Raw genomic sequence first — 18,515 nt, forward strand, 5'->3', positions numbered from 1 at the left:
AAGAAAAAATGGAAAGATCCGTTGACGCGTCGAATACCAGTGATCGTTGGCTGGCCGCGTGGAATTCCATCGGCCTCCGTTTCTCCTCTCACGAGTGCCTCACGTCGCACCTTGAAGGAATGCAGCACACCGTTATGTCACTGATATTCTGGTACGCGAAGAAAACTCGCGAGAACTCACGGTCGTATTCTACGTACGAACCACGGTGCCGCTTTCTGGCGAAGATGAGCGCAAAACCAACAGATCCTCCGCTAGATTGGCCTCCTTCACTTTCTCCAGTGGAATAACAATGCTATTCTATCTCCATTCGCTGCTGCGAGCCCGCGCCATTCGATGCGTACTCGTACAACTTTTAAATAACGAAAGACTCGCGTAAGAGAAATACAGGAACCGCTTGATTCTCCGAAAGATATTGCTCCGTACTACTTAGTTTAAATACGTTCTGTCTCACTGAGCCTTCTCACTGGGTGGTCACTGATATCCTTAGGACGTGCATGCGGCCTTAGACACACGATAAAAAAGAAAAAAAGAAAGAAATGAAGAAACATAAGAAGAACGAGAAATTTCTCTTTGTAAGATTTTCCTTATTTTCTTTTACTGCGGACAGATATACAGGGGTCTCGTGTATTATCTCGGCTCGATTTCTCAAGAATTCTTGGCACGTTAATAATTTATTCCATTTGTCGACAAGTTTTAAGATCTGTCTATTTATATATATTTATAAAAAGATTTCGCGTCTGCCAGATTAATTGCAATTTCGTAGGGTTAATTAAAGTTTGCAGAAATTGTTAGACGTATCTTATCTATGTTCGTATAGTTTATCCAATTGATTAAAATTTAGAACGTTCAGTAATTAGAAATTTCTGCTCGTGTTCTAGACCGAGCAGAAACAAAAATGGATTAGGTTTTAAGTCGAGACTCCAAACCCTCCATCTGGTACCTTATTCTTACTGACATCGTTCGCATACTAGGCCGTCTGAGTCAACGCAAATTTTTTTGTTTTAAGGTTGCTGTGTTTTAAAAACTTCCAAAAACTTCTTATACACTCTTTTACGTTTCTGAAATATCATCCAGTAGTTTTTAACGCCACACGTTGCCTTAATTCTTCTAAGCAAAACAAAATTTAAACAAAGGCACGGGAAAAATGAGAAATTACTTAAAACTGCTAGTCGAAAACGACCCAATAAGCGGATGAAGGATTAACCCCTTTCTTCTCTGCTTTTCTCCTTTTTTTACTCTTAAATTGTTAAGTTACAATATATATAATAAATATGGAAATATCTCTCTTTGGGAAATCCAACAAATAAGAAGAACTTTCCTCTTCGTGTAGAATAGTCGCGACATCCTCGTCCTTTTATGCAATCGACGTCGTAACTCGTATTTCCCGCGCTCTTCCGGCTTCGATTCAAAACTTTTATCCCACGTTCTCAGGCACGAACGTCCTCGGGTTTCGTCATTCGTGAAGTGGAATTGTAGCGAGTCATTAGATTCGGTATGTGTGAAATATTGCTTTTTTCTATCAGAGAAATCTGTACGGTGTAGATACGGATGCGTCGATACTGTTACGTGTGACGTTAGATGGATCGAATCGATATTGATGGGAATTGGGTGAATAAGAGACGATTTTGCGGAGATTTCCTGGTTTTAAATACTGTTACGGTTGCAATGTTAGTTCTATGCGTTGCGTTTATGTTCGATAAAGTTACAGAAATAACAAGAAGATAAACTATTTTAGATGTCTGTGTATATACTGATAGGATGTTTAATTATTTACTTATTTATTTATTCATTAATTTATTTGTTTAGCGCTATGCTGAAACTTATAGGAATAATGAAAAATTACCGACTGATGTATTTTAGCTGCGTTCCACTTTTTTCCAAATTTCTCACTTAACATCTACAGAATTCATTATATACTTTATCAACTACTCTGTCCATAAAAGTAAAAATAATTTCAAGAAAAATCGAGCCACTCGGAGATTAAACGATCGACTGAATTCATCGAAGATATCTTAACTTCAATATCAAAATGGTTTAGTAATAAATTGAATGCTTAAAAGATCGAGGAACGACCTTGATGAATCTTTTTACCTTCATACACGCATCCATCAAAAATTCATATACGCTTTTATATTGAAAGCCTAAGTGCAAGAAAATACACTTACGATTTCTACAAGAAAGCTTAAAATTTATTTCACTTTAAATTCCTGTCGCTTTATCGGGACGAAAGGAGGCTAAAGCGGTCGAGTGCTTTGAGTTACTACGCCATAAAGCGTTAACGCGTTGCTATGTTTCTTTGTTACAGGTTCCTACCACAAATGTCTTCACCTGTCCGAACGGTGAGTAACTTTAAAAATATACTTCTCGATACTATCACGATTTCTAAAGCAAGTAATTCTTGGCTGAAGGCCAGACTATCGGTCGCCTTGAAAAGGTCGCACCTGGTGGATCTATACTTGGCCAGGTAGACTACTAAACTCGTGGACCAGGTCGTGCTTCAAAATTTTTTAAAGCATAGGGTCCCTATTATGTGGCCACGAATCTACCAGAAATTCACTTTTTTTTTTTTTTAAGGGAAGACAGATGTTTCTTCGTGAAAATAGAAAACAACGTAATTTATATTATAAATTAATATTAGTTTTAATATTATAAAATGTTGTTATACGTTAATTATAACGTTAATATCGTTCCATTATTTTATCAGGTTTTGTAAAATTGAGTCGGAAATGTTCGAATATGTTAAGAATTCTGAACATCGAAGTAGCGTGTCATCTTAAATTTGTCGGTAAATATTGCGTTATTAAGTAACAAACTGCGAAAACAAATACTTGCGTAATTTGTGTAATTATTGTCTCAATAATCACGATACAGTCGATGTTAACGAAATAATCGAAGCAGAAAGGCGAAACTAAAGACAACACAGGGATATATTGAAATATCAGAGTATGTCCTTACGTACTACCTTTTTAATTCTAAACGCACACGCGTGAACGATCATAACAATCATTAAACATTTCAAGGATTAGAATTATTTAATTAATTAATTAATTAATTATTAGAATTTTTCTATTAATTCTTACTTCATTCTTATTCATCCTTTTTCTTCCAAAAAGGTAACAAAGATATATTTCTCGATCGAACAAACTTTCTTTCTTGTCCTCATCTTCTTCTTTCGTTTTTCCTTTTTAACGAGTTACGAGCTTGTTTCCTCCCCTTGCTCTCATAGGAATTTAACACTGCTTTTTGGAAAACTCTACTATCGCTAATGGTTTCCATCAGATACATTCTTTACTTACCATGATGCACTTCCAGTATCATTTCGGATAGAAACTAAAGTATTTCTTTCTTCGATGATTTTAGTAAAGAATTAAATAAATCAAAATATTTATTCCTCGTCGTATATCAAGATCTTTCTCGTTCTCGTAATTCGAAATAGCCGAGCCTGGTCACTCTGAAGCTCTTCTCATACTTGTGCTTTCTCCTTTCTTACTCCTGAAACCTTAATCTTTCCACGATCGAACTGCACGTTGCACAACTTGGTTATTCTTTTAAAAAAAAATTTGAGGAGGAATACGAAAGCGAGACGCGTACGGCGAATAAATCACGCGAGGGACAATGAGGATAAGAGTTCGGCCATTCGCAACGTTGCTCCACTTTTCCTCGTTACTGGCAGCGCAATTAAGTAGGTTGCACGTACAAGTATGAAGCTACTTGATCGTTAACCGTGTTCTGTCGCGTGAGCTCGAGACGTTTCATGTTCGATCGAGCCGGACCTGTGCCGGCGAGCACGAATCTACCGCTTTCGGACGCAAGAATTCCTCGAGCTTCGAAAATAACTTTATTTCAGCTCGCTGACCCTGCTCCAAGACCTTGGAACCATGCTCGATCATCGAGGGCCTGAATAATTCGTCCTGTGATCTTTGAATCGCGATGCGAACAAAATTTATCGAAGGCCTAAAATCATCGTCGTGACGAAGATACGGACCTTCTTTTCCTTTCAGGATTAAAATTGTTGAGTTATTTAGAGGAATCTATATGACAGTACGAGTGTAAAATTTATTCCAGTAAACCGAATATCGATATTAATATTAACAAAGGAGGAGCACGAACGAAAATACGGTTCCATCAAATTTTTTCTTCCTCTGGAGGATTAATTTTAAGATTCAATATGATTATCCTCGTGCTTGATTATGGGATTAAATGTATGCTTTCGTTATCTTCTCAAACGCTTTGGAAATGTTGCTTGTCGGACGATTAGTTATGATATTGGTTTTTTATCAAAATTCGTAGCCTTGTCACATATGTATCTTTGGACCTAATGGATCGATACTGTTTACGATATTGCTTAAGGAAGAGAAAAAAAGAGAACGTTAAACAGGAGGAGAAGAGAAAGCAACGATTGAAAAAGGGATAGATCGATTGCAATATTTTTGGAAACAGTGTTAACAATCACGTACGCGGATCTTTCGTTTAATACATTCCACGATGATTTGCGAACGTTCGTATCAGGGAAAATATATTGCATGCGTTGTTTCAATCAAGAAATGCTAATAGTCGCGAGGAGAACCGCATGGTCGGTATAAACATGGCCGTTTGACCTTTTGAAAGAAAGGAAGGCCGGCATCGAGTATTTCTCTGTGAGTTTAACGCAAGCTGGCATCGAGAAACCATTGAGAAATCGCTTCGACGCGGAAATTATCGTTAAATACCTACGACAATCCCAATCAATATCTTCAAATCTCTCGATCAACCATGCTATTCGTACGTGCAATTATGCTTCGTTGTAAAATTTCATTATATTTAATTATAGTATTTAATTATAGAATTTATTCGTTTTTACGAAATAGTAATAGCGATACTCTATCAGATACACGGAACAACGATCGACGCGTTAAAAAGTCAAACATTCGTTGGATTTGTCGAAAATCGGGAATAGTCAAATTCGTAAAAAATCCGATGCTCGAGAATCGAAAGGTGAACAACACGAGCGCACGAGAAACGTTTCAGCCGACTCGGCGAATCTCTTCTATAATGTGTTACCCGCTTACCCAGCGACCTACCTTTGACTCTCGGTGCTCACACACCGCTGAATCGCATTAAAAACGATCGAGGTCGTTATGTCCGTCCCTGTCTCTACAGGTCACCGGTTAACCGCGTTTCCTGCGTCGAACCTGTACCGAAAGTTTCACCTCTTCGCTCGTAAATCGATCAGACAATGGTACAATGGTTCGCGAAAATATTAGAACGCTTATCGTAGAAGCCATGATAGGAATAGTTGATCGTTTAATGGTGACGTAATATTTTTGATTTAGATTTGTGGTCGTTAGATACTGACTATGAATGTAGCAATACCTCTGAGTATGATAAATAGAGAAAACAGGGGGAAAAAGGTTGAACTCGTCCACTGTTCTACTAAATTTTGGAGTAGGACAAATTTTGTTCTGTTATTGTATGCCATGTGGCACGATCGCGTAAAGAGAAATATAACTTGATATTTTTCTTGTACAGGATGGGAACTGAAAGGTATACATTGTTACAAATTCTTCAACATCAGGCACTCTTGGGAAAAGGCAGCGGAATTATGCAGGAGGTAAGTGGATCAATTGTCAATAGCCTTTTCATCGTGTTTCTCTCGGTGCTACTGGTTTTAATAATTCAACGTTTCATGTGCATCGATGAAAATTCGTTGGTAATCCGCGAAGATAGACGAATCTGCGAATTATCGTATTACCAATTATTATTTGATCCATTCTGTACCTACAGCGTCGTAGATAACAAACTTCCGATCCGTGTACAGTTATCGGGAACTGACGTAGAGATTTCTTTAAACTGGCTCAAAATTTTCTATATTTTCTATACTTTCGATATAAATTTGACATAAATAATAAATGCATGAAAATCCTCGGTACTAAACACGTCAGACGCTCTATCAAACTTGCTGCGATCCAAACATTAGACAAAAGTGATTCGATCGTCACAGAAAATCATCGATTTCGATCGAAATCTTCTATCGAATGACTCGATGCATGTCCATTTATGTACTCGTACGCGTCGACGTTGCGAAACGAGGAATGAGAACAGAGGAAGGAAAATAAAACGGAGCATCGCGAGGAAACTCGGTGAATGCCTGTGTAACCGCGTCATTACACGCTAGAACGAAGCAGGAGATGGACGAATTGATGCGATTACAGGTACGGCAGCGAACTGATGGTGGTGGAGTCGTACAGCGAGAACAACATGTCCGCGAGCATGATCGGTCGGCATTTGGATCGTTACTGGCTTGGCCTGGCCTCCCTCGACGATTTACGAACCAACACGCTCGAGTCGGCCGCTGGAATGCTCGTCTCCCAATACGCCGGTTTGTAAAATCACGCTTCGCTCGACTTTCCAGACATCTCCACCTCTGACTCTTAAATCTTCCTTGGCGCCATCGTTATTCGAACACGAGATCGTTATGACGTAGGATCATAGATGAACCCAAAAAATGTTTTTCATTATCCAATGGCGGCCATAAGTATCAGCACACCTATTGGTATTTGACACACATTACACGCTTCACATTGCCATGTTGTTTTCTAATTGTCTCATTATAAATCTGTTACTCAATTCGTATCACGTGTGCCTTACGATATAAGTCGTTGAATTAGGAAAAATTTGTTAGAATTTTTCAATTAACAATTAAACGGTAGATTCTAATACTTTTGAGCTATCTAATACTTATATATATTCAGAATACTATAAATATTTCTTTATATTATTATTAATAATACACGTACAAAATTTTACAGCGGTCATATTTTTGGTACAACTAGTATATTGTGCGTATATTTCTAAATATATATATTTGGAATACTAATTGTATCAAAAATAAGAATTCTGAAATTTGATATATGAATTTACATACGTGTTAATCGAAGAACACACTGGGAAAATATGACGAGTCAAAGGCAACAATAGTTTGCTCTGGAATTGGCGTCCTTCTAATGATCGAACACACGTGCAGGCCGGTTTTCATCGGGGTCACGGAAACGCGGAACTGCATCGTGTATACGACACGAAGACACACTTTTCCCACAACAATGCCCAGATACCGTCGCTTTTACGTCTGCTCAGGTGCAAGCTGCAATTTACTCGTCTGGTGCATTATATATTTGCATAACATTTTCTTTTCTTTAGCTGTTCCTCCAACCATCTTCATCTAACGCAAATTCTGTCGCTCCTTACCAGTAAATTCGGTTTTCGATTTCTACGTTCCATAAAGTCTACGACTTTTCTTTTTGATGTTCCACGGATATCGAAAATTATCGCGTCACATATTTGTATTTGACATTGGAAGGTAAACTGCCAAAGGAATTGTAAAATTCTCTATTTCAAGTAATACAGCTCTATAAAATTGTCAACGAATTATTGAAACATTTGCTTCGTTTTCATAGAAAGTTCTCTAACAAATTCCTTGAAACAATAAAACTATCACAAGACCAATTAAAAAGAATGACAAAAGTTAGACCAATTTTCTTAAATTCCTGGCCATTTCATCGAGCGCCTCGCGTTTCCCCGAAATTCCATCGAACGAGAAGGACAGTGGGCCTGAACAGCTTTGGTATTCAGGTTTCTGGGCGTCGAAGCAGCCGAATCCGCAATCAGGTGAATGCGTGGACGTCGCGTTGACGGATGACCGACAAACGTGGGAGCTGACCACGTGCGAATCGTTGCTTCCTTTCATGTGCCGTGCCAGCGCCTGCCCAGCAGGTAATCATTTCTCCACGACCACACACAACCCTAATCGCCTGACTGCGAATGTTTATAATATAATAATTTAATATCTTAGAGAAATTGAGAAATTTACTCGAACTTTTAATACTAGACCCACCGCAATGATGAAAATGGCCAATTCATAATTTCTAACTTGGCAAACAACAGTTTTGAAATTATATAAATGGAATACACGTAATTGAATATAAATTGAGAAAACGGAAATTAAAGTAGAAATCGTAAAAATATTTATTTTATATCTTATCATGTGCATTAGATATTCCTTAAATTTTCGAATGTTATACTTCTTAGATTTATGTTATCATATCTTCAAACATTCGCGGTCTGGTCTACTCTTTCCATCCATCCATCTTTATAGTTAATATTATTCGTGAATTTTCGTAGGCTCTTTCCACTGTTCTAACGGAAAGTGTGTGAACGCGGCGTTTAAGTGTGACAAACAGGATGATTGCGGTGATTTTTCGGACGAAATAGATTGTCCGGCTAATTGCCAGTTTTATATGGCCAGCAGTGGCGACGTGGTCGAGAGTCCTAATTATCCGCACAAATATGCACCCCTCAGCAACTGCAAGTGGACCTTGGAAGGCCCTCAAGGCCATAATATCCTGTTACAGGTACAAGACCCCCATTTTAACTCTCATGTTGATATTCTTTTTTTATTTCGATGCTCACGATAGCCAGTAAAGAATATCAAATAAAAATACAGGTTACACTCTTTATCAAAGAATCGTAAGAGAACTCTATTAACGTCAAGGAATTATCTTTTCTCTTTTTTGTTCAGTTCCAAGAATTCGAAACGGAAAAGAGCTTCGACATAGTACAGATCCTGGTCGGTGGTAGGACAGAAGAAAAATCCGTGAACCTGGCAACTCTCTCCGGCAAGCAAGAACTTACCAACAAACTATTCGTATCCGCCTCGAACTTTATGATCATCAAATTTAGCACAGATTCGTCGGTCGAAAGGAAAGGTTTCCGAGCTTCGTGGAAAACCGAACCGCAAACTTGCGGTGGAATTCTTCGAGCAACTCCTCAGGGACAGGTCCTCACCTCTCCAGGATATCCTCAGAATTATCCTGGAGGATTGGAATGTCTGTACATTCTGCAAGCTCAACCCGGTCGTATAATGTCGCTCGAAGTACGTAATAAAAAAAAAAGAATTAAATTTCTAATGAGAAGATAAATTTCGATTTTGCATCTCGATCTTTTATTAACAGTAATTAATTCTACTTCCTAGATCGAAGATCTGGATCTCGAGATGAATCGGGACTACATTCTAATTAGAGACGGTGACTCACCAATGAGCAGACCGATAGCCAGACTAACAGGCAAATCGGAAGACAATCCTACGGTGATCATGTCAACTGGAAGTAACTTGTACCTCTACCTCAAGACTAGTCTTGGTGACTCAAGAAGAGGTTTCAGCATTCGATACACTCAAGGCTGTAAAGCTACGATAATTGCTAGGAATGGAACGGTTCAGTCGCCATCTTTCGGGTTGAATGATTATCCTAACAACCAGGAGTGCTTGTACAGGGTGAAGAATCCTCAAGGAGGACCGCTGTCCCTGAAGTTTATCAACTTTAACGTTCATAAGACTGACTTTGTCCAGGTAACTAAGAATTATCTTCTTCCGAGAAAATAATTATTATCGTTCTTATTTAAGAGATTCGAAAAGAATAGACCTTTTGGTAATTAACCGATTAACTTTTTCAATAGATATACGATGGTCCAAATACTAATGGGCTCCGTTTGCATCCTGGAAGTGGGTTCACGTCGAACACGAGACCAAAGATCACTTTGACAGCTGAGAGCGGGGAAATGTTGGTTAGATTCACTTCCGATGCTCTTCATAGCAGTCCTGGCTGGCAAGCAGAGTTCTCAGCAGGTAACATTCAAATGTAAAGTCTAAATTCCAAATTAATCCTCAAAAAGGTATTTTCTAGATAATTACTATTTATTATTAGGCTGGTAGAGTCACAACACAAGAAAGACTAAAACATACTGGTATAAAATCGATAGAAGTTACGATACTGTTTGATACATTAAATCTACGAATTTTTTTAGATTGTCCTCAGCTTCAGTCCGGCGAAGGAGCATTAGCGTCAAGCAGGGACACAGCTTTCGGTACAACAGTGACGTTCTCCTGTCCTCTGGGCCAAGAATTTGCCACTGGTAAAGCGAAGATTACCACAGAGTGTCTTCCTGGAGGGAACTGGTCTGTTACCTACATTCCCAAGTGTCAAGAAGTTTACTGTGGACCGGTACCGCAAATTGACAATGGTTTCTCCATTGGATCCTCTAATGTTACCTATCGAGGTTTGGCTACTTATCAATGTTACGCTGGTTTTGCATTCCCATCTGGTAGACCTACCGAGAAAATTTCGTGCATGGCTGATGGGAGATGGGAGAAGAAGCCATCTTGTTTGGGTAAATAATTTTAATAGTTTGTATCAGGGAAATAATTGTAATCTAGTCTAGTCTAAAACTGCAACCTATCTTCTAAAGAACTTATAACGTATTATATCCGATAAATCATATTTCTTTAAATTTTTCGTAAATACAAGCAACTTTTATCGAATAAGGACCTTAATTCCTGCCACGACTGCAACTCGATATCGTAAAGAGATTTATTAAGAAAGAATTAAAGTTTCGAATATTATCAACTTTGAAAAATCTGGAAATTGAGTGTTAAAAACAGGAGAATGCTGTAAAGCAACAGGAGAATTAAAACTATTAACTTTGAACAGTCTAAAAATTAGGTATATGTAAAGGAGAAATATCAAATATTAATTAATTCCCTCTATAGCTTCTCAGTGTTCTCCGCTTCCGGAAGCGCCGCACTCGAACATAACTATCCTAAATGGAGGTGGGCGAAGTTACGGAACAATTGTACGATTCGAGTGTGAGCCAGGATACGTTAGAAGCGGACATCCTGTGATTCTCTGCATGAGCAATGGGACCTGGTCCGACGAAGTACCAACGTGTTCTCGTGGGTATTCGATTCTTTGTAACAAATTGCAAAATATCTCTTTGCTATTTGAATATACTTTCTCGTGTAGGTGCAAAGTGTCCGTTGCTACCCACGATCAAGAACGGTTTCGTAGTCGACACGACCAAGGACTACTTTTATGGAGACGAAGCTAGAGTGCAATGCAACAGAGGCTATAAACTATCCGGGTCGAATATCATACAGTGTGGACCCAATCAGCTGTTTGATAATGTACCCACTTGCGAAGGTAAGGATTGTAAATACCTTGATTTAGACTTACATCTTGTAACTAATGGATATTTCATACCAGCATCTTTTAAACCTAAATCCTAATGGTTAATATCGTCTTCTTATTAAATAAGAAAACTGTGCAATAAAATTTACTTTCTACAGATATAAACGAGTGTGCATCGAGCCAATGCGACCTAGCCTCCACAGAGTGCATCAACAATCCTGGTGCGTTTACTTGCAAATGCAAACCTGGATTCGCTCCAACTATGGAATGCAGACCTATAGGCGATCTTGGATTGATCAATGGTGGTATCCCGGATGAGTCTATCACCGTTTCAAGCTCTGAGAATGGTTACACCAGAACTGTGAGTATAATTCTCATACTCACATTATGACTCGCGGAAGTATATATGCGTGTACGATATGTACGATATTTGTAGTACATTCATTACAAGCACGGCTTATTACTTCCGAAGAAGGAATTAACAAATGTGGGAAAAATTAGAATGTAATTCAATAACATATATATTATTTGCAATATATTTATTTATATTTGTTTAGTATCTATAATGAATTTCAACAGGCGATGTGCCAAAGTCAATTACTGCTACCCGCTTTGTCAAATATAAAAAGATCTTGAAAATTTCAGGGCGTTCGACTGAATAATGGCGATGGTTGGTGCGGCAACAACATCGAACCAGGCGCAAACTGGGTGATGATCGATATGAAAGCTCCAACGATCATCCGCGGTTTTCGTACGCAAGTAGTCTCCAGAGTAGATGGAAACATAGCCTACACATCAGCAGTACGAATTCAATACACCGATGATCTAACAGACACTTTTAAAGACTACACGAATCCTGATGGAACACCGGTAGAGTTCAGAATATTAGAACCTACTTTATCTGTTCTAAACTTGCCAGTTCCCATCGAGGCGCGTTATATTAAATTTAGAATTCAAGATTACGTTGGAGCACCCTGTATGAAACTCGAAATCATGGGATGCACTCGTTTAGAGTGTACAGATATCAACGAATGTGCCATTAATAACGGTGGTTGTCACCAGAAATGTATAAACAATCCTGGAAGCTATGCTTGTATGTGTAATACGGGATACGAATTGTACAAAGGCAATGGAACTGCTGGTTTTTACATAGAGAAACACGAAACTGGTGAAAGAGATGGGGATTTGGTTCAGAAGAACAAGACTTGCGTACCAGTTATGTGTCCAGCCATATCGGCGCCTGAGAATGGAAAATTATTGTCGACCAAGGTTCGAATTTTATGTATACTTTTCGAATAATTATAGTCTAATGTCTTTGACATTCACTTAGAATGAAATTTTATATATTACAACTATATTATTTTTTACACGAAACATCTTATTTTATTATTGTATTCTGTGGAAGACGATTGCACGTAGCGGCGACATTGTTTTGCCCGGAGTTTGTTTGTCGATTCGTTTGGTATGTCAAGACGGCGTCGATGTCCCAAGGCAAAACATCAACACGAGTCGCTCTCGATTCGCATCGTCTTCTGACTCGTCCTCTACAATTCCATTATTATATTTATATATCGTTACCTTTTTATTTTGTTTATAGCAAAAACATCACTTTGGTGATCTTGTGAGATTCCAATGTAACTTTGGATATGTGTTGTCTGGTTCCTCGGCTGTTATTTGCACGTCCAGTGGAGCTTGGAATGGAACCACTCCCGAATGTCAATGTAAGTAGGATCGTTGAAAATACTGTTTTACAATAAATTATCCAAGATATAATTTGAAAGAACACGTAAAAATATTTTTCTGTGTTATTTAATATTTCCTATATCTTATAGTAGTGCAAATAATATCCTTTACATTTTTCAATACTCAAGATAGTATAATATATGGAGCAAATGACACACACACACATTTCCACAGATGCCAAATGTGTGTCGCTACCAGACGACAAGAACGAAGGCCTCTCGGTGATCCGCAGCGACGAAGCCAGCGTTCTGGTACCATTCAAACAAAACGTCACCCTAAAATGTGGCAGCAACGGTCGTTATTTGCGTAATACAGCTACCTCAGGCTTCCGTCAATGCGTGTACGATCCGAAACCAGGTCTACCAGATTACTGGTTATCAGGTTATCAACCAGCCTGTCCAAGAGCCGACTGTGGAAAGCCTCTTCCAACACCTGGCGCGGAATACGGTCAATATTTGGACACCAAATACCAATCTTCCTTCTTCTTCGGTTGTCAAGACACCTTCAAACTGGCTGGGCAAACAAATCGTCATGACAATGTAGTCAGGTGTCAAGCAAATGGAATCTGGGACTTTGGGAACCTCCGATGCGAAGGTCCCGTTTGTGAAGACCCTGGACGACCTAGCGATGGCTTCCAAGTAGCCAGAAGCTACGAGCAAGGATCAGAAGTTCAATTTGGTTGCAGTAGACCAGGATATATTCTCATTAATCCTCGACCAATTGTCTGCGTTCGAGAGCCAGAATGCAAAGTCGTGAAGCCTCTCGGTCTAGCCTCTGGACGTATCCCAGACTCAGCCATCAATGCAACCTCGGAAAGACCTAATTACGAGGCTAAGAACGTTCGTTTGAATTCAGTGACCGGCTGGTGTGGTAAACAAGAAGCCTTCACTTATGTCAGCGTTGATTTGGGTCAGGTTTATAGAGTAAAGGCAATTTTGGTGAAAGGTGTGGTGACGAATGACATCGTTGGCAGGCCAACGGAGATTAGGTTCTTCTATAAACAGGCTGAGATTGAAAATTATGTCGTCTACTTCCCTAATTTTAATCTGACTATGAGAGATCCTGGGAATTACGGAGAATTAGCGATGATCACTTTGCCTAAATATGTCCAAGCTCGGTTTGTCATTCTTGGAATTGTTAGTTACATGGATAACGCTTGTTTGAAGTTTGAATTAATGGGTTGCGAGGAACCGGTGACAGAACCATTGTTGGGATACGACTATGGGTTCTCTCCTTGCGTGGACAATGAACCACCAGTGTTCCAGAATTGTCCTCAGCAACCGATTGTGGTACAAAAGGGAACGGATGGAGGATTATTGCCTGTGAATTTCACTGAACCCACGGCTATTGATAACAGTGGAAGTATTGCGCGATTGGAAGTCAAACCTCATAGTTTTAGAACACCGCTGAAGGTGTTCCAGGATACTGTGGTGAAATATGTGGCCTTTGATTATGATGGAAATGTGGCTATTTGTGAGATCAACATCACTGTGCCTGGTAAGCATATATTCCATCTTCATTTTTGTAGCCTATTTCCTGTTTCAACATTAGAATTATTATTGAAATTATTCGAGAATTATTTCCTTTCAAGCTTTTATAATCAATAAATTTTAAAAGTTCCCTTATATATGATGGCATTCGAAACGTAAGATTTATAGCAATCATTAGTAATTCTCTTGTTAACAAATTTGGAAATTTTTCGAGGAAGTTCTATATTTTTATATAATTATTTCTTGGCCATCCACAGACGTGACACCACCAAAACTGAGCTGTCCCCAAAGCTACGTCATAGAGTTAATAGACAAGCAAGAAAGTTACTCCGTCAATTTCAACGAAACTCGCAGAAGAATCAATGCTACGGATGTTTCTGGACCAGTGAAGATTACATTTGTCCCAGAAAGAGCAGTGATACCAATTGGAGGCTTCGAGAATGTGACTGTTTACGCGACAGACTCTAGTGGAAATAGGGCATCCTGTCACTTCCAAGTATCTGTTCAAGCAACGCCTTGCGTCGATTGGGAATTGAAACCACCGGCTAATGGAGAACTAAAGTGTGTTCCTGGTGATAAGGGACTTCAGTGTAGCGCCACTTGCAAGAATGGCTTCCGTTTCACCGATGGTGCAACTGTGAAGAAGTTTACGTGTGACGTCGTTAAACACTGGTCTCCTTCTTCCGTCGTTCCTGATTGTGTCTCGGAAAGTAAGTTTCTTCAATTTTTTTTATCTTAATCATACTACATTCTTTGAATCATTTTTTACATGCATGTGTATTGTATTTTGTAGATACACAACAGGCGAACTATCACGTGGTCGCAGCAGTAACTTACAGAGCCAATGGCGCCGTTTCGAGATCCTGCCTGCCGCAGTATCAGGATCTTATGTCTCAATATTATATGAATCTGAATAATATCTTGACGCAACGTTGCTCTGCTGTGAATGTTAATATGAACGTGTCATTTGTGAGATCAGTACCATTTCTTCTTGAAGAAAATGTTTTGAAGGTGATTATTATGGAGCAAGATTCAATACATTGTTTGTTGTATAGAAGCTTTTGATAAGTCTTTTGATAAAAAGAAAATTACTAATATGGACGTGTGTTTTAGATGGACTTCATTCTCGTCATTGTACCAGCTATACGTCAACCTCAATTGTACGATCTCTGTGGCTCCACGCTGAACTTGATCTTCGATTTATCAGTTCCTTCCACCAGTGCAGTTATAGAACCGTTATTAAACGTTTCTGCCATTGGAAATCAGTGTCCTCCTCTTAGAGCCTTAAAATCATCCATCACTCGTGGCTTCACGTGTAGCATTGGCGAAGTTTTGAACATGGATACTAATGATGTCCCACGATGTCGTAAGTATATTTCGATATGAATTTCCAAACTTTTATGAGCATGCACAGTAATGTGCTTCAGTTTTTAAAAGAACACAGATTTCTAAATTAAAACTCTACTTTATCTTCAATTTATAAAAAGATGTTTTCGAAAACATTTACACAAAATCACTTCTTGTCCTACTACTTTGCTATTAAACTATTACAGATGGACTAGACTTTAATACTGTTTACTCTCCAGCCTACACAAGAACTAATCTAGCTTAAGAAGAAATAATCTAGCTTCTAACTCTCTCTATTCTCACTTTCAGTGCACTGTCCAGCCGGGACATTCGCTGGAGAAAAGCAAAAGCAATGCACATCCTGTCCGAAAGGATTCTACCAAAATAGCGACCGCCAAGGATCCTGCTTACGCTGTCCTTTCGGTACATACACTCGAGAAGAGGGTTCCAAGAGCATAGACGACTGTGTCCCCGTTTGTGGATACGGTACCTATTCTCCAACAGGTCTGGTACCATGTTTGGAATGTCCCAGAAACAGCTATACAGGAGAGCCGCCAGTTGGTGGCTACAAAGATTGCCAGACCTGCCCAGCAGGAACCTTCACCTACCAGCCAGCTGCTCCAGGTCGAGATCGATGCAGAGCCAAATGTTCTCCTGGCATGTATTCTGACACAGGACTGGCCCCCTGTGCTCAATGCCCTAAGGACTTTTTCCAACCTCAACACGGAGCTACCACCTGCGTTGAATGTCCGACAAATATGTACACCGATGGTGCAGGAGCAGTTGGACGAGAAGAATGCAAACCGGTGCAGTGCACCGACAGTGTGTGTCAACATGGAGGCTTATGTGTTCCCATGGGACACGGTATCCAATGTCTCTGTCCTGCCGGATTCTCTGGAAGGCGCTGTGAAATCGATATCGACGAATGTGCCTCTCAGCCTTGTTATAATGGAGCTACGTGCATAGACTTGCCACAGGGTTATAGGTGTCAGTGTGCTAATGGTTATTCTGGAGTTAATTGTCAGGAAGAGAAGTCAGATTGTTCGAACGATACGTGTCCTGAGAGAGCTATGTGCAAAGACGAACCTGGATTTAACAACTACACGTGCCTTTGTCGCTCTGGGTACACTGGAGTCGATTGTGATATCACTGTGAGTATTGAACCATTTATATCTTAGAGTTGGTAATTGTTGGAATAATCAAAGATATGCCAAGTTTAAGATTTTTCTCCTACTTCTGAGAATTAACATTTCAATATCTGTCTTTTCATACTGTTCCCTTATTTATTATCATGGGACAAATTTTCTATCGTTAACGAAAAATTCACAGTTTCTCTTGCTGCTCAAAATAGCAATTAACGTCTAATAATAATGTCTACTTGTAGATAAACCCATGCACAGCCAGTGGAAATCCTTGCAATAACGGCGCTACCTGCGTAGCACTGCAACAAGGTCGCTACAAATGCGACTGTCTACCAGGCTGGGAGGGTCAGAGCTGTGAAATCAACACAGACGATTGTGCTGAAAAACCATGCCTATTAGGCGCCAACTGCACAGATTTAGTAGCCGATTTCAGCTGTGACTGTCCTGCAGGATTCACCGGCAAACGGTGTCACGAGAAAATAGATTTATGCTCAGGAAATCCTTGTCTAAATGGAATATGCGTAGATAATCTATTCAGCCACGAGTGTATCTGTCATCCAGGATGGACAGGTGCAGCTTGTGAAACGAATATCAACGAATGTTCTAGCAAACCTTGCAAGAACAATGGCCAATGTATCGATCAGGTTGATGGATACACTTGCACCTGTGAACCAGGTTATACAGGCAAACAGTGTCAACACACTATCGATGACTGTGCCTCCGAACCTTGTCAAAACGGAGGGACCTGCGTAGATCAGTTAGAAGGATTCGTTTGTAAATGTAGACCGGGTTTCGTTGGACTTCAGTGTGAAGCTGAATTGGATGAATGCCTCAGTGACCCATGCAGCCCTGTTGGAACAGATCGTTGCGTTGATTTGGATAATACTTTTGTTTGTCACTGTCGCGAGGGTTATACCGGATCAGCGTGTGAGATCAATATCGATGACTGTGCATCCGATCCTTGTTTAAATGGCGCCACGTGCAGAGACGAGGTCGGTGGGTTTAAATGTATGTGTCCCGAAGGTTGGACTGGAGTTCATTGCGAGGTGGACGTTGGAATGTGCCAAAATCATCCTTGTCAAAATGATGCGGCTTGCGTGGATTTGTTCATAGATTACTTTTGTGTGTAAGTACAATGGTAGATTGGTGTGATTTGTTAATTTACGTACTGTGTAGAAGTACAGACATTTGTAGTATTTTCATGTTATTGTTCAGATTCGGATTGTTTGTAACGATTTAAAATATTTTGTAACAGATGTCCGTCAGGAACGGATGGAAAACAATGTGAAACAGCACCCGAGCGTTGTATTGGCAATCCTTGCATGCACAATGGACGTTGCCAAGACTTTGGATCTGGGCTCAACTGTACTTGTCCCGATGACTATACTGGAATCGGTTGTCAATACGAATATGATGCTTGTCAGGCTGGCGCGTGTAAGAACGGAGCTACGTGTATTGACGAGGGTCCTGGATTCACTTGCATTTGTCCATCAGGGTACACAGGTATTTTATTCGATAAATTACAAGACAATAATTTAGGTAGAAATTTAAATACCATAGACAAAGTGTTATCGTATAAATATTACTCAGGCAAAACGTGTGAGGATGATATAATCGACTGCAAAGAGAATTCATGTCCACCATCAGCGACGTGCATCGATCTTACTGGCAAATTCTTCTGCCAATGTCCTTTCAACTTGACTGGTGACGATTGTAGAAAGTGTAAGTATATCTATTTTATGTATATAGTATTTTTGTAATAATTAAAATATGCGTGTAATAATTGGTAATATCCT

General features: G+C 39.5%; 1 protein-coding gene across 3 annotated transcripts in view; it reads left to right on the plus strand.

The window, feature by feature from the left end:
* LOC100648516 (sushi, von Willebrand factor type A, EGF and pentraxin domain-containing protein 1) overlaps window positions 1-18,515 on the plus strand; it is a 51,987-nt gene that overhangs the window by 24,418 nt on the left and 9,054 nt on the right. For all 3 annotated transcript variants that reach the window (XM_048408040.1, XM_003397118.4, XM_012310884.3), the window contains exons 3-24: window positions 2,306-2,339; window positions 5,509-5,590; window positions 6,192-6,358; window positions 7,609-7,749; window positions 8,158-8,387; window positions 8,555-8,908; window positions 9,008-9,382; window positions 9,490-9,658; window positions 9,838-10,200; window positions 10,580-10,762; window positions 10,833-11,009; window positions 11,156-11,358; window positions 11,643-12,266; window positions 12,595-12,718; window positions 12,915-14,237; window positions 14,488-14,940; window positions 15,024-15,241; window positions 15,344-15,596; window positions 15,887-16,728; window positions 16,962-17,845; window positions 17,975-18,222; window positions 18,310-18,441. In XM_048408040.1, the coding sequence (XP_048263997.1) occupies window positions 2,306-2,339; window positions 5,509-5,590; window positions 6,192-6,358; window positions 7,609-7,749; window positions 8,158-8,387; window positions 8,555-8,908; window positions 9,008-9,382; window positions 9,490-9,658; window positions 9,838-10,200; window positions 10,580-10,762; window positions 10,833-11,009; window positions 11,156-11,358; window positions 11,643-12,266; window positions 12,595-12,718; window positions 12,915-14,237; window positions 14,488-14,940; window positions 15,024-15,241; window positions 15,344-15,596; window positions 15,887-16,728; window positions 16,962-17,845; window positions 17,975-18,222; window positions 18,310-18,441 (7,579 nt within the window). The remainder of the gene's footprint in view (window positions 1-2,305; window positions 2,340-5,508; window positions 5,591-6,191; window positions 6,359-7,608; window positions 7,750-8,157; window positions 8,388-8,554; window positions 8,909-9,007; window positions 9,383-9,489; window positions 9,659-9,837; window positions 10,201-10,579; window positions 10,763-10,832; window positions 11,010-11,155; window positions 11,359-11,642; window positions 12,267-12,594; window positions 12,719-12,914; window positions 14,238-14,487; window positions 14,941-15,023; window positions 15,242-15,343; window positions 15,597-15,886; window positions 16,729-16,961; window positions 17,846-17,974; window positions 18,223-18,309; window positions 18,442-18,515) is intronic.

Source organism: Bombus terrestris, chromosome 8, assembly GCF_910591885.1.
Source record: "Bombus terrestris chromosome 8, iyBomTerr1.2, whole genome shotgun sequence".
Lineage (NCBI taxonomy): Eukaryota > Metazoa > Arthropoda > Insecta > Hymenoptera > Apidae > Bombus > Bombus terrestris.